This window comes from Mchenga conophoros, linkage group LG19 (assembly GCF_057382185.1).
Source record: "Mchenga conophoros isolate Kocher_MC1m ecotype Shallow Benthic linkage group LG19, M_conophoros_male_GT1.1, whole genome shotgun sequence".
NCBI lineage: Eukaryota > Metazoa > Chordata > Actinopteri > Cichliformes > Cichlidae > Mchenga > Mchenga conophoros.
Window position 1 is genome coordinate 24,575,585 of NC_140544.1, and position 16,327 is coordinate 24,591,911.

Here is a 16,327-nt window from a genome sequence, read left to right on the forward strand (position 1 = left end):
CCCGTTTTCTGTCCCGACCACATTTACTTTCATCACGTCTTAAAGGACGGAGTGGGTGGTAATTGGAGCTTATTTTGAATATGGCACCACAGAAACAAAGCAAAGACAGACGAACATGCCTATTTACATCGTGTTACCGTGCACCCAAACACAAGGACAGAGGGAATTGCAAATTGTGTAAGGAGGAGGTAAAGGAAAACAGAGAGTAACAGAAAGAGTGAGAGAATGAGCGTGCCTGGACAGAGAGAAAATACCTTGGTAAGGTTCAGGGAGTTTAAAGAGCTCAGCCAAAGAAGGAGCTCCTGTCCTCTCTGGCTCCAACACACACAAACACACACATACACGCACATATACCCTCAAGGCCATTCTGTTACACCTGGTCACCTTTATCCCTTTTAGTCCTCTACACCCCACCCCTGCTTTTGAACACACACACCAAAAACACATACATAACATCCATTCTCCTAATTCACATCACCACCAAGGCACACATAGCAGCACCCTGTGCCTAACACACAGCTCCGCTGGCTATCTCCCTCAGCAGATAAAACTAATTATTCCAAATCTACTCTGTCAGGTTGTCTGATCCTCTGGGGCCTCAGTTTAATTCTCTCTCTCCCTCTGTCTGTCTCTCTCCCTGTGTGTCATTGGTTCGCTCTCAGTCATAAGCCACAAAAAGACCAAGAATCTGCGCCAGATGACCTCCCAAGTAAAAACATAAACAGAGCGACTACCCATAAAAACACATATAGCATCACAACAGCTGAAGTTCATGACTTTCTTTGTGAAACCAGACTATTCAACATAACTGCCAAAATTTAAGTTCGATTTTTAAAAAGAAATGCACAACACAATAAAAATCGGGGATCGAGCCTTGCGCTCTGAGCAACTTTGAAAAATCACAATTATTGCATGACATCATCCAGCATACAATCCAAGGGACTTATGCACCTATTCAAATGCTTAGTCCCTCTGTTGGCACTTGATGTTGGCACCCATGTCAGGCTTTAGAGCTAAATAACAGGCCAATATGCCAGGCTTTCCAGCAGCACACCCTGAAAGCCTGTGGAGAAACTATTCGTCCCAATGAGCTCTAAAGGCAAATGGAAGCTCATAAACAGAGACTCGACTGTATAGACTTTGCATTTTATCTTTCAGCAGTTTCCCCCTTTTATTGGCCAGGGATCTCTATAACAGGAGGGAGAAAGGGAGGGATAAGCAGGATGAGAGGATGGCAGAAAGAGTGAGAGAGAGAGAAAGGATGACAGTAAGGATGCAAAGAAAGAAGATGATGGCAGAAAGAGAAGAAGAATAAGAATGAGGTAGAGGTTGGGAGAATGAGATAGAGGAGTGCTGGGGTCACAAATCTTGCTGCTATTCTAGTACGTGACATCTTCGCTCGTTTGCGGCTGCTCATTAACAAACAATACTGCTGTGAAATTGGTTTAATGACAAAGTAATAAAATTGCTATTCTGCTCACAGATGGCCTCAGGCGCAGGGAGATTCTAGCAGGCTTACTGTGGCTGCCCGTGTGCATTAAGCTGCTTGTTCATGAAAACAGCATCCTACACTTTCTTTCTCACTATCATCAACCCTTTTTTTCTTTTTAAGTTCTTTCTCTTCTTACAAATGAAATAAATTAACCTACTTTTCTGCCTTGTTTTCTCCTTGAATTCTCCCTCTCCCACACTCTCACCCTCTTTCTCTCTCTTTAGTGGATTCTTTTCCTCGCTCTTTCTCTCTCTCTTTCTCTCGATCTCTCCCCAGTTCTCACCCCTAGTACAGAAATTACCATCTTAAAATAAAAAAAGGGGGGCCTGCCCACGCAAACGCAGCTCGACTTCATTTCAAAAGCAGAGCCCTTGTTATTAAACGACCCACCAATAAAAACCAAGCCGTTGAGGAATAAAAGAGCCAAAAGGAGCAGAGAAGTACAAAGACCTCCCTCCTCCCATCTCTCTCTAATGCTTTCTCTGTAATGCCTCTTTTAGCTCTTTGCCGCTCTATCTTGCCTGGTCTGGCTTCGTTCTTCTTGCATGCCGTCTGCGCTTTGGAGAATCTTGAGCTTGCAATGGGAAAACAAGTTAAAAAAGGCATTCGTTTTCGTGCACGATCAGCCGACATTGCCAGTTTTTGTGAAAGTACCACCTGTTTTCCATAACTCATACAGAGGTGGGCACTGGGTTGCTTCATAGCCTCGTTGGGTGTCCATACCATGCTACGAGTCAGCGTGCCCCCAGTGCCTGATAAAAATGTTAGTGAGCCCTGTTAATCACAGTGAGAATTTCAGCAGGGCTAATGTACTCACATATACTGTGAGAGCACGGTGGCACACATTAGTGTCAGCTGTTTAAGACTCCCATGGCTTAAACTGTGAGTAAAGCATGTGTCTAGATGGTGCAGTTAACAGATATTTGGATCTGTAACAACCGCTGAACAAAATGAAAAAGAAAATGAAACCTGCTACGAAAAAAGAGCCCGTTCTGTTCTAATCTTGCCAATAGTGAGAATATGTTTTTCTAAATGTGTTTCTTCCTCCAAAACAGATGAAACAGGATTATTATTACAGCATCAAGAAAGCAGCCAGATCAAATGAACTTAGCGGGTAGAGGGTGTTGGTAGGGGGGATGGCACTTGGGATCCGACAACAGAGTCAATTCTGCTAATTAACTGCCAATTAGCGGTCCCTAAATGAGAGGGATCATGATGCCTGTGTTGGCAGCACCCCGATAGTCTCTCTTTTTAGTTAGACACACATATACACTCATGCTTGCACACACAGATACACCAGAGAGACACACACACACACACGCAGCCACAACCTCTCCACACTCTGGCTGTATATTTAGAAAGCCAGGGGCATGAGATGGCCACTGCTGGGAGTCCCTGGTTGAAGCCAAAAAAAGGCATGACATTTCCATCTGGGTCAAAGTTAGACAGATAACCAGCAACTTCAGTCAACTAGCCCACCAATGTTGTAGAAAAGAAGAGATAGAAAAGTAGGGAGTGGGCAGTGAGCAGAGTACGGGGTGGGGGTTGGGGGGACCTCAAAAGCCTCTGTGTGAGATTCATGAGACGTAAATACTTATAAAGAATGTGGAAAAACAGGCGGCTAGGCCAGTTTCATAACTTTATGTTACATTTGGAAAATATTAGTTATTATTTTGCATTTCATAATGGGTGTCGCTGCCAAACCAGAGAATCATAAAATCGTATAAAATCGTAAAAGGCAGTGTTCCTAAGTGTCTCTTTGGCCTGAGAAAGGGGGATGGAAAATGCTTTCTAAGTGGAGGAACAAATTTGCTTTTGCTTTTTCTCTTTCGTGTTTTCAGACACCACAAACAAATGTTAACATTTTGCACATGAACCTTCAGTGCAGCCACTTTGTATCGCCGCCGAGTGATTTAAAGTCTGTAAAATCTAGAGGTGATCCAGGATGAGTTGATCTGAATGGGAATGGGGAACCTGCTGTGAAGAGAGCTACAGATCAGTCAGTTTAGAGCCATCTAAATTCAGTTTATCTGCATGCTGTGCCACAGCAGAGCACAATCGGGGGTCATAATCGGGATTCTATATAGAACGGCTAAAGTTCAAAAGGCATATAATTGTAATGACTTTTGATTTTTTATTTGCTTATTTATTTAATGTATTTTTTATTTTATTTGTGGCATTCTTTCAAGATCCTGTTTCAGTCCTGTTTAGCTTATTTCCCCAGTGCACCTGCCTGCTCAGTTACTCGACATATGAATGACATTGGTCGCACATAACGCAGTTTGCTGGCTTAGTCAGAGCACATCCTTCTGTTCTTAAAACAGAGTAATTAAACATATTATTGCTAATACAGTACATGTACAGTTATTTGTTGGCGACTGTTCAAGGTCAAAAAAAAAAAGAGAAAACAATCAGTGCACCACACTCCACACTGAACTGCCACAGAGATTGAGCCTATTTCATCTCCTCAGTGGGCACAGGCTGCTTGGCGCCGTTGTCTGGCGGATATCCTTCCCTTATCATGTGACCTGTGCTCCGACAGGGGGCAAAGGTTGGCTGCGATCCGCCTCTGTGTCTTAATAACTCACTCATTGTATTCCTTTCTGCCGCTAATTGGAGCCTCTCCTCACTGTGTGTGTGTTTGTGTGTCTGTGCATGTAGTCTCCCCTGGGCTGTAGAGAGGAGGCAGACAAGTAAAAATAGAGTGTGGCTTAGTGCCCTCTTTATTGTTATTAGTGGTCCAGTGGCACAGCAGTCAGTTATCATCGATGCCAACAAATGACATATTCGCTCTCTGATTTGTTCTGCACCCCCACCCCCACCCGACTGCAACCCAACCCCCCCCTCACTCAGCCATGGAAATGGCCAACTGGCTGCCTGCGAGATGAGGGAATAATGACAGGCCGATTTCCTTCCTTTTTTTAGATGCCATTTCTTTCAGTCATCTGTCATCGGCATCATCTCTCAGGCCCATGTAATAACCCTGTGTGTGTAGTTACATGCCGCCTGTGTGAGCGCGCGCGTACCCGTTGGTGCTGTGGTAAATAACGGCAGGACAGTCGGTGTGTGTGTGTGTGTTTATGGCAGAGAGCGAGGGCACATCGTGCTGGGTGTGATGCTGAGACATGAAAGGATTCGGTCAGGCTCCATTTAGTTCAGAATGATAGCAGGACACTGGGAGCTGCTGAGGAAGGCAAATTTGCCGCCAGACACTGTAAACTCTAAATGCTTCTTTAGCTTATGAACACCTGTCTGCCATTTCACCTACTTCGCTATCCCAGAATGCCATGTGTGACATGGCCCTCACCTTTTCCTGCAATCTTAAACAAATGCAATTACATATCAGACCACTCCCACGTTCTCTTAGCATGACGCCTGCTGTCTCAAATGTAAGCAGGGCAAACAAAACCCCACACTATCTAATGGTCAACTAATGGTGTCCTGACACACTGTATACTCATACACATCTCTGAAGTTCCCATTAGTAATAATGCACATACAAACACACCTTTGAACGCAGGGGAAACTATTAACAGGATAATCAAGTCTTTCCTCTCATAAGCTCAACACCAGAGCAATGAGATTGTGGACTTTAACCCTTTCCTTTGCCCTTATTAACATCAAACAGCTGTTGGCGTGTGGGCTACAAACAGGTGAGGCTGTTTTCTAATTATATATTCTCGAGTTAGACTCCGCCGGAGTATCAGAGTGTGGCGCTGAGACAAAAGGGTTTAAACCAGTTGAGTTTTGCTTTCTGCCTGCACAGGTGAGCTCCAGGTAAATGTAAAGCTAGGTGTCATTTGGAGGGGATGGTGCTGGGAGGTTTGATGGGGCAAAAGGGGAGAGAGTGAGATGCACTGTCTATTGACTATCACACAGTGCACCGTTGTGCCCTCGCTGGGCTGCGATTGTGCCGGCGGACAAAGCCCTGATTCAGCACATCCTTTCCCCGAGGGAGAGCTCTGGAAACCGAAGACGGCGGCCATCCCCTCCCTATTCCCCCCAATCATCCTTTGCTTCTTTTCCCCCCTGTCTGTCGCTATCTCTCTCTCTCTCCCTCTCTCTGGTCAGTAACATGGCAGTAACCATGCATCAAAGGGAATAACAGAACAATGCAAGGGACCAGCCAGGAATTTGAGGGGTTTTTTTTGAAACAGGAATTTCATATGGCTAAGTTCTGTCATATCTGGGGTGAATGATCTGAGCAGCCACTGGACCAAATATCAAAGAAAAAAACAAAAAGGTCAGACATTTAACTATAACTCGCTACCTAGCCTAGATAGTAAAAAGTGGAAAACTTCTGCACCTTCTTCTCACCTTTCCCTTACTGTAACATAGCCAGTAACGTGGCAGAGTCACCCAGGCCTCCCGACATCAGCCGGGATGCACCACAGATACACTAATGGACTCCAAGCCTCTTCAGTAACTGGTATGTATTTTATAAGAGGCCTGGTGTAAAGTTAATACAGCTCTGTGATCATCTGTGATTATGCATCTGTGTGCGTATGCTCAAGGATGTTACACAGTGCAAGATGCTTTCAGACCAAATGGATGGCTTGAATTTCATGGCCAATGAGAAGGCAGGGACTCGTCTCAGATCTATCTCTGTCTATGTCTCTGTCTATTTCTCTCTCCTCCCAGGTTAGCAGAGTATTTCTGCATTAATCACCATGACACAGGCAAGGCAACTCAATTTTCTGCTCCTGTAGGTAAGGTGCATGGCGTCCCGAAACGGTGGCACGAGGCATGAAACAGGCAAGCGGGGGCTAATCTTTGGTTACTAGTGTAATTGAAATGCTATCCACACTGTAGGGTGCATTAAAGTCTGATAACACCGGTTCCTGTGGCCAATTTAAGTAGCTTGACTTCCCCTGGCTAGAAGGGAATAAAGCAAAGGGTGAGAAAGAAGGGGAGAGAAAGAGAGAGGGAGCGAGCGAGAGAGAGAGAAACGAAGGAGACAGAGTATGTCAGATAGTGGGGGGGAGCACGAGGGAGGGGGCTGATAGATAAGGCCGACAAACCAGGCTAATTCTCCAGGCATGTTTCTCATTGTGATCCAGGAAAAATGAGAAAAAAATGAATCACAGAACCAAAAAATCAATTGACCCTCGGGTGGCTTGTCAGGCTGCGAGTCTGATAAACCTAAAAGCTTCGTTAATGTCAGCCTGCCTGTACCCAACAGATAGAGCACTTTGTAAATGAACCCGCTTTGATAAATATATTAAGGAAAGCTGTGAATAAAAGGCACAGACTTGTCATTTGTAAATAGAACCCCCGCTACATGGAATTAGAATGATAAAATGGGGTTCCATATAATTAAGTTTGTGTAAGACCTGAAATCCGTGCAAATACCTTCCTGGAATTTTGAAAGGAAGCTGTCAGTTCAATTAATCTGAACATCACCCTGAGAATGTACTGAACAAAATTAAGCTGCAGATAAAACCTGGGCTAGTATTTTGATAAGTAATTCCTGTATCATTTCTTTGCTTCTGTGATCATTTTATTTAATCCACCACCCCCAGTTATGTGCTAAGCCATCTACAAAGGCCCTGCTGGCCAGGCCACCAAAACCTTAATCCACCATATAGCTGGTGTAAAATGGGGAGGGGGTGGAAAGGCAGTTTTGCCTTTTGTGGGGGCACCAGTGGCGGTGGTAGGTATGGTTTTGGATGAAGGGGTGGGGTGGGTGTGGGGGCTGTAGGGGTAGCTTATGATCAGTGCCTGTCTCCCTTAAATATATCCCAGTGAATACATGTGCATCAAACCACAAAGACCACTGACTTAGCCGCGGAACACTTTACAGATAACACCGGAACATCCTGGTAGCTTACATATAATAATGTTACAAAGGTTGTCTGTGTGTATGTCTATGTGTGAACCTCTGCATGTGTCTGTGAGCGATGGGGAGGGATGTACATAAACGGTTTTCACACTTTAGGAGCATTAGCCGTCTTGGCTGATGGGGAGAGGGAGGCGAAGGCTTTTGAAAATAAAAGGCAGAGCGATGCTGGTGGTGGAGATAGGGCAAGCGGAAATCTTGACTCACCAGTTGTTTACTTGCAAGATGGTGAGGCCCGTGTCTTGGGCTAGCTGCTTCTTCTGCTCTTCAGAAGGGTATGGGTGCTGCAGGAGCAAGCAGAGAGAGAGAAACAAACACATACATGAGCCTCTTTGACATACAGATTAGCATAAATATCCATGCATGTAAGCACTCGTATAGCGAAGCGCTGGAAAACGAACACGTGCTTCGAGTCAAGTTCATGGCTGTTGCTTATTACTGTATCTATTCAATATGTTCCTGTGTTTGTTGCATTGTGTAACTTAAGACTGGACCTTCTCATGACCTCCACCCAATGCTGCCTCTTGCACATTATAGACATTCACACCATACACGTGTCCACACCCACGCATACATACACACACACACACACCTACACACACACACACAAACACACACGCACAGTTTAGTGCAAAACCTGTAGGAGCTGGCCAAACAAGTTTGTTAACACTGTCACCAGTGATAACCCCCATTCTTTATCCCCACCCTGCCTACACAAAAACAACATATAGCACACCTCCAGAAAGAAAAGACACTTATGACCATACACACTTTGACAAACATGACTTTCCAGTAGGCCTAAGCCATATATTGTGGTGTCTGAGAATCCTTTTATAACATACCGGCACAGCAACAGATTGAGTGGGTGAAGATTTGTGGAGAATACATTTATCTTTCCTTGAATGTCTGACATGTATCCCGGTGGTGGCTCTTTCATAGAGAGCAGCTGAAAAGAGACTAATGCTAAAAGAAGAGAATGCTGTGAAATGTGCTCCACAGCTATGCCAAGATTTTTACCTGAAAATGTAATTCTCCAACAAGGTCTGCAATGATACTATTTGTGTCAGGTCCAATCTAGAGAACATTGGCTGATATAAATGGCAGACCTTGGGCTGCCTTGCTCCCCCTGGGCCTGCTATGAAGCATGACAAAACAACAGTGATCGCTGGTGACAGATGTCTTTAAGGGCCAGATTAGGAGTCGGGGCGCACGCAAACGAAACAAATGAGACACTATGTGTTTCATTCAGCCGCTGTAAACAGAAAGCATGCATGCACACAAGCACGTGCAAACAGAAATGCAAATAGACAGATGAAAATTATTCATAGACCTGACACCTACAAATCAAAACACACACACACAAATCCTTTTTGAGGTGATGTTTATAACTCCCCCTCCCCCCAAAAAGAAAAATACCTTAAATCTTCAAAACTTTAATTTGATTGTTTCAGTTCCTTTCCGGGTATATGCTCATTGAGCACATTTCACAGCTGGCAATGTATGCCCAGCTCGTGTTAATTGAATTGAATTTTAACTTGAAATGATAGCAGTTGCTCAAGAAGCATTTTCTCATTTACCGCTGTAATAATTTATATGAGAAGTCATATCAGCAGAGAAGGAGATTCCTCCTTTCAGGTAGCCCTGCCTGTTTAAATGTAGTCTGTTTTAATTAAAGAAGGGATGAAAAAATGGTTTGAGGAATGTGCACAATTAATAACAAACAAGGCTGAGATTGGACAAATAATGACTCCCGGCTGCAGAGGGGGATTAATCTGATTTGTACTTGTGTACTTAGTCCCTTTTAATATGCTAAAATCATTAACAAAGGAAAGATGATAATGCTTGCATAGAAATACATTTTTTGATTGCCAGGTGTTGACATTTCCTTGGCTACCGGAGACAGAGTTGCCAAGGTATTGTGTGTGTGTGTGTGTGTGTGTGTATGCACATTTGTGTGTGTCTCTGTGTAAACATTTTCAAGAGAAGCCACAGGGTGCACAAGATACAAGCTCTATTTTATATATATACATATTATATATATATATATATATATAATATGTATATACATATTATATATATATCCTTTTTTTTAATCCATTTTTCCTTTTAAGTATACACTATATAAACCTCGAGTATGCAAATGCGCCTAAAAACCTACACAAGTAGAGAGCTGGCTAAAGATGATGTCGTATGGAAGTGTGGAGATAGGAGCAGCCTAAATTGGAAATGGGAGTGGGTCATTTACATTGTATTAAGGCTTCCTCAGCCTCTCAGCCCCAGACCCGGTCATCAATCGCCTACTGTCAGCCAGAGCGCGCTCTAGCCTGGTGATAAATACGCTGGCCAGCGGCACGGCTCGTCCAACAGCCACCACGTAATGAATGGTTTGAACAAACAAGAAAGATGTCTCATCAAGGAGAGTGGGGATGTTAAAGCCCCCCTCGCACACAAAACCCCTGAGTAAGGAGATTTACTCTGACCGCATAGACAAGAAAAAAAAAATCCTATTTCGTTCAGCTCATACCTCTTCCCCTCCTTACTTATACCTCCCTGTGTCAGATGATCACCCCCTGCAATCTTAATACTTGTAAGCATTCGCCCATAGGCACTGCTGAGCGTACACACAGAGAAACAAATCTAAACGCAAACAGACTGCAACATACAAACAGCATGAGTACATAATCAGTCTCTTCTCTTCATCTCTGCTCGGCATTCTTTGTCTTGCATTTGTTGCTGACCCTCCATGCCCGACATATGTGTGATTTTTTTATGAATTAGAATGCAAACCAGACCTGGCGACACACACACACACACACAAACATAAACACACAGACATAAGAAACAAGCTGACATGGTGGGCCTAGTGGTTACAAGTCTGGAGTAGCTGTGAAATTGGAGAATGGTTGATTGTTAACTGCCACAAAAAATACATATATATATATGTATACATATACATATATATATATATATATATATATATATATATATATATATATATATACATATATATATATATATATATATATATATATATGGCAAAATCTTGAATGCAAAGTGATTGGAAAAAAAAAAAGTCCAATGTGTATCTTCCTGGATATGTCCCTCTCTACCATCAGGGGACGTATGACATGAGTATTTAATGGAAGGAACACAAACACAGTGGAAGATCAAAGATGGTATTGATAACCTCCCCACTGGCTTTGGAACCACTCAATATGTTCAGTTACAAACACCACAGCCAATATCCTTAAAAGAAGATTGACCACAAAATGTAAAGCAGTCTATAAATAATTAGAGGCAGACATGAGCAGTTTCAATTTGTTGTCCCGGCAGCGCGAGTCTCTGTTCGAAACAACCCCGTTAATTATTCTGAAACCTGTTAATGGAACAGGGCACATTATCCTGATGGGCACATGTTGTCTAGCTCCTGCAGTCTGACCTTAAAAAAAAACCCCACTCAGACAAACATCAACACAAACACCGATGCATACGCAGGTGGACCAAATTCTGTCTTTTCCTAAGAATTGAGCTGTGCTTGTACTTCTGTGTGTGTGTGTGTGTGTGTGTGTGTGTGTGTGTGTGTGTGTGTGTGTGACCGACTGCTGGCTAAATTACAGGGTTTGATGTGCTCTGTGCTCTCTGATAGTGCTGGATGTAATGGCCCCTGTGGTTGCTGAACATTACAAGCTGAGGTAGCTCTAGCATCTGCTGCGTACGGTCCTTGACCCCACCCTCACCCCCACCACCACCACCCGCCTGAATCCAGCTTAGCAGCTTGGCATTTCATTGTATGCAATAACCACATCTACCGCTGGACCCGTCTTAACTTGACACCACACCTTTTGCACACCTATCTACTCATCCAACATCCAGTTTGTCATATATCACTTTTGTGCTCTCCTGACACCTATATGCACCCATCATCAAATCCCGTGGCCCGGTCATTATCCCGGCTGTTCCGTACAACCCCCACCACTTTTCCTGCTCTGCGGCTTTCACTCTTCCCCCTGAACCTGCAGCTCCTTGCATGAGCTGCAGTTGGACCCCATTGATGAATTACATCATCAGTGTGTGACATGAGTTATAGAGGCAGGTCACAAGGTTACAGTGGCTTGCAAACCAATTCCATGCTAATGACTCACAGGAAATCAAAGGCCATTGGCTGTTTACCCTCAGTGCAATGACAACACAAAGAATATACTCGGGATCAATGGGGTGATTTAGCTTAACCTCTTTTTGATTTTCATGGTAACTTTAATTAATTTTTTTAAAAAAGCATTTGCTACACAGATACAGAACTTTTTCATGTGTTGGAGCCACTGGTGGACTTTATTGTGACTCTTCTGTATCTAAATTTACGGAAATATTGCATCTCAATATTTCCTTTCATATACGCCTTCCACACACTGATTGGAATCATATTTGTTTTTAATCAAAGTGACTGGAGGATGATAATAATATTCACTGTCAGAAATAAACGCAATCAAATATAGGAATGACATTTTAATATGGATTTGGCATTGAGCTGGGGTAAGATTGGCACATTTTAAATATCAAGTTGGCGCTGTTAATAATGTTACAATTGGCTTCTTTGACAAATGACAATGAGATTGAATGCATATCAGCATTACTGAGAGATCAAACAGATATGACAAATAAATCCAGATGGAGTTTTTGAATCCTCGCGAGTGTTTACTATGCACACAGCCTACCTAATGGTTGGCTTTTTAGTCGCAGGTTTCTGACAGGTTTTGTGATTTATATTGAAGAATACAGTTAATTACGTCCATCTGTAGACATCAAATGGACGGGCACATGACAATTAAAAAGAGAAGTGCGTTCTATTTCTGAGAAATCAACTTTTCAAATTTGTCTGAATAAATGCAAAAAAAATTATTTGTGGTTGAATTTGGTAATAGTGAGTAGAAATTTGCAAGAAATTTGCAATTGGTAAATAATCCAGCTTTACTGTTTAAAAGATCAGTTTTATTTATGTAACTGATTCTAAATAACTGTGATGTTTTTAATGGACTCTGAAGTAAGAATAGCAAACTTGGGTATACATATGTGGGACTTTTGAAAGTTAAAAAAATGCTGTTGTCCTTCCCTACGTTCAAGCTCATCTCCAACTTTCTCTACTCTGTTCTCTCTTTCTCCCTGTTTTTGTGTGATTTGAGGGAAATGGAGGTGGGAGGCAGTTGAGGGTTATTTGGGTGTTTGCTTTATTTCACTGGGAACTACACTGCTTCCTGACAACAGTCTGAAAACAGGCAAGAATGCCACATGACTCAATGACTCAACCCTGCTGGTTTCCCTTTCTCTCTCGCTCTTGCTCTCACTCGACTACACACACAGGGATACTGCCAGCTTATAAACAGAACTCACATGACGCCAAACAACAAACCGCACGCACTGCATGCCAACCTCTGATAACAGCAAATAAAAGTACATCCATATCTACACCTCATACGATCTGCATTCAGAACATACCACTACACTTGTCTTGCTCTCGCTGCAAACTCCAAAGCTTCCACAGTAAGTATAAGGGCTCTCAGTGGACTGCCCTCTGACAGTAAAACAGTGATGATTGCAAATACAAGGTGGACTGGTGAGGCCTGCGGCATCTATTATAGAGCAAAAGGGCCCCCAGTCTGTCTGTCTGCCTCTCTGACTGGCTGGCTGGTTGGCAGTGTATCAGTACTACTACTGCTGTTGCTGCCACGGCCCCCCACAACAATCGCTGGCTGGGCTCCTGAAGCCAGCTCCTGGACCTCTGCCAGCAGCCTGTTTGCTCTACACCATTAATTTATGTTCACTGGAGACAGTGCAAGGTTGTAGAGAAGCTCTACGGCATAACTGCCCCGTTTGCCTGCCAAGCTCCAGCAAGAGTAAGAGCGGAATGAATGGAAGAGAGGGTGAGGAAATAACCCTGGAGGATGATAAAGATATAGGCATCTGATTGTACCAAGCTCCATGAGGCTAAATAGCAATCACTCCCACACAATCCCAATGCACCTCCAGACTTAGCGATCGACCAACAAAAAGACTGCGATGTTTTAGGGTAACACCTCCAAATTCTATCATGCATAATGAAATGAAAGATATCAATTTATCCAATAGAGGAGATAAAAATGTTTTTAAAAAATAAATTAAAAAAACCCCTGCTCATTATGTACACAGAAATCAAAATGAAACTCCCAGATGAGTTTCTGTTGAGCTCAACCACAAATCTATTAGTCGTTGCCAACAGTTACATCTACAAACTGCATGTGTGCTGTGTTGCAGACCCCGGTCCACTTGTGGCCGGGAGACATAACACAGAAATGCGCCTGTCTAATCGTCAGATTGAGATCATGGCTTATTTTTTCACCGCATGGCTGCCCCTGTGCTTTCAAGAGGAGGAACGCGATCCTTCCATCCTTGCAGTGTGGGCCCTGGTTTTCTATCTCTCTCTTGTTTCCTTCAATCTCTCCTTCTCCCACTGTACTCTATAGGTCCCAACAGCAATACTTCTCTTGCTATACTCACTAACCCCTTTGCCCTCATCTCGTACCCTCTTTAGTTCACCTCATCGCTTCTCCTTTCCTCTCATCTCGTCTCGTCCCCCTTTTTCAAAGTTTCCGCTCAAGCTTTAAGCCAGGTCCTAGAGGGCAGGAATTTGGCCTGGTTTTTCAGCCCAGGCTGCTGGCTTTGTTGTGGTAACTGCCTGCTCAGGGGCACCCAGCTCTGTTCTGCTCTCCTTTCTAGCTTGCATGATGTCAACACACAGCCACGCTCACTACTTGCTCTCAAGAAATCTTTAAAACATGTTCTTGCAATGACTACAGCCGAGCCAAAGGATCATCCTACAGAGGGATTTGTTCCTATTAAAACTTTATTGGTATACATTTTCCAACCTTTGGTGGATTTTTAAAAAAATAATTCTTAGTAATGACTCTCCTGTTCCATTTTGTGCTATGATGTTGCTTGTTAAATGACTGGTGTTTTGCCTTTGCACGGTACTTTTCAAACCTATGAAGAGATCATTAGAGGTTTGCTGGGTTGGTCATAGCAGTCGATCCAGTCACTTTGCCTGCATGAGACAGCTCAATATTCGCACCACGCGTTATTGTTGCCAGTCACAAAGTCATGGCAACGTGAATCTCTGAATAAACATCGGCACTGGTTTAGTAACACGCAGTAGTGTGCACATGCTACAAAGGAAGCAGTCGTTTTCTGGGGCTGAAACATGACATTTTTTTTAGAAGCTATGAGCAACTGATTTAAAAAGTAATTTGTAATCAATTAAAAATACATTGTATCAAAGTACATTTGAGACGAATGTATACTACAGGAATACAGAGTGTTGGAAACCATCCCATAGAAATGTCAGGAAAACAGGGGCTGGTGTCAAGACAGTAAAGCACTTACAACTAAGAGCTTGTTGGAAAAAGTACTTAATATTAACATACAGAGTCGCTCTACGTTTACCCTCTTACTCTATTATGTTCCTTACACTTTGTTTAACTTCCTAAGTCAAAGTAAAGTGGGGCTGATCTTCAATTGAAATAGAAACAGATTCATTTGGTAAGATGGACAGATTGAGCTACAGAAAAAAGGGGGGGGGGGGGGGTGTTCGCTCTTCAAATAGAAGCTTCTGAGAGTTTCCACTTGACGGATCTCCCTTTCACTGTGAATTAACTTAATGAGAATAAGTATTCAAATACACATCCAGCACCTCCTTTAGCTCTATCCCTCTCTCTTTCTACTCTCTCCCTCTGTTTCTTTAAGACTCCACATTCTCAAGAGAAAGGCCAGTGCGTTCTAATAGTAAGCCTCAGGACACAACAACGAGAGCACAACCACTTACAGAGGACAAACAAGAAACCCCCAGGGCCCACTGTGGAATGTCAAGCCAATTTGGAAGATATCATAGGACATTTGTAATGTCAATTTTTGTTTTCAGGTCAAGAATCAAAGGCAAACACGGTCGGTAACATTTGTCCATTACATTGCAGTCAGAAACAACCCCTCCCCTACCAAAAAACAGCTGCGGGGGACACTTCCTGTTTGCTAATGATGCTAAATGTGTTCAAGTCAACCATGTCAAATTTTCTCCCCCTCCAAATGGACAGCTGGGGTGGAAAGAAACATTTTATCTCTTTTCCTTCTCTGCCTCCCTTTTTCTCTACCCTCTGCCAGTAAAAGAAGGTCCATGGCAGGAAGACACTTCAGATCACATCTCTGTCAGTGAGCCGGACGAACATAGCCGCTAGTAAGCATAGGTGCATTCATCTGAGATCACAAGTACTTCCAGGGAACAAAGTCAGCCAAGCCCTGATCAGTCACCACCCTGCCCCTACCTGTTGTGTCTGTTCTCTTTTACTGACTACAATTTTTGCCTTTCAGAAATGCAAGTCTTCTGAGCTCCCCTTTCATCTAGGAGTGTATGAGTCAAGGAGATATCTCCTGTCATTGCTCAACACCCAGGGGCGGCTGGCTGCATGGGGCTGTGTGGACTGACAAATGCCCTCAGGATCTTTCACTTTTTTAATGTTTCTCAAAGGAGGGTCGGCATGTGACAGGAGTTAAAATGCCTTTATGAAGTGCTGCCAAGAGGAGAAGAGAAGAGAAGAGAAGAGAAGAGAAGAGAAGAGAAGAGAAGAGAAGAGAAGAGAAGAGAAGAGAAGAGAAGAGAAGAGAAGAGAAGAGAAGAGAAGAGAAGAGGCTTGTGTTGCTTTTAGTCTGGTCAATAGCAGCCAATCTTTAGGTGCATTCTTCCATCCCATTTTCTCCCTGCTTGTAGTGCTCTTAGGCTCAATCCTGCCCGCAGGCCGAGGTGACCTTTGCCCTGGCTGGCCTGCCTAGCTACAGCCCTCTCGTTTGTTAGCCGCTTTATCCACTGACAAAGCAGGCAGGAAGTTGGCAGCCACCCAGCAGCCCCATGGGAGGATGACCATCAGCTAGCTCAGCTTACTGCTTATTACAGGATGCTGGGGAGCATGTGTGTCTGTGTG

At 43.5% G+C, this 16,327-nt stretch overlaps 1 protein-coding gene across 5 annotated transcripts in view; it reads right to left on the reverse strand.

Moving 5' to 3' along the window:
* Positions 1-16,327, reverse strand: part of meis2a (Meis homeobox 2a) — a 79,511-nt gene that overhangs the window by 18,289 nt on the left and 44,895 nt on the right. For all 5 annotated transcript variants that reach the window (XM_085257832.1, XM_085257833.1, XM_085257831.1 and 2 more), the window contains exon 10: positions 7,539-7,615. In XM_085257832.1, the coding sequence (XP_085113958.1) occupies positions 7,539-7,615 (77 nt within the window). The remainder of the gene's footprint in view (positions 1-7,538; positions 7,616-16,327) is intronic.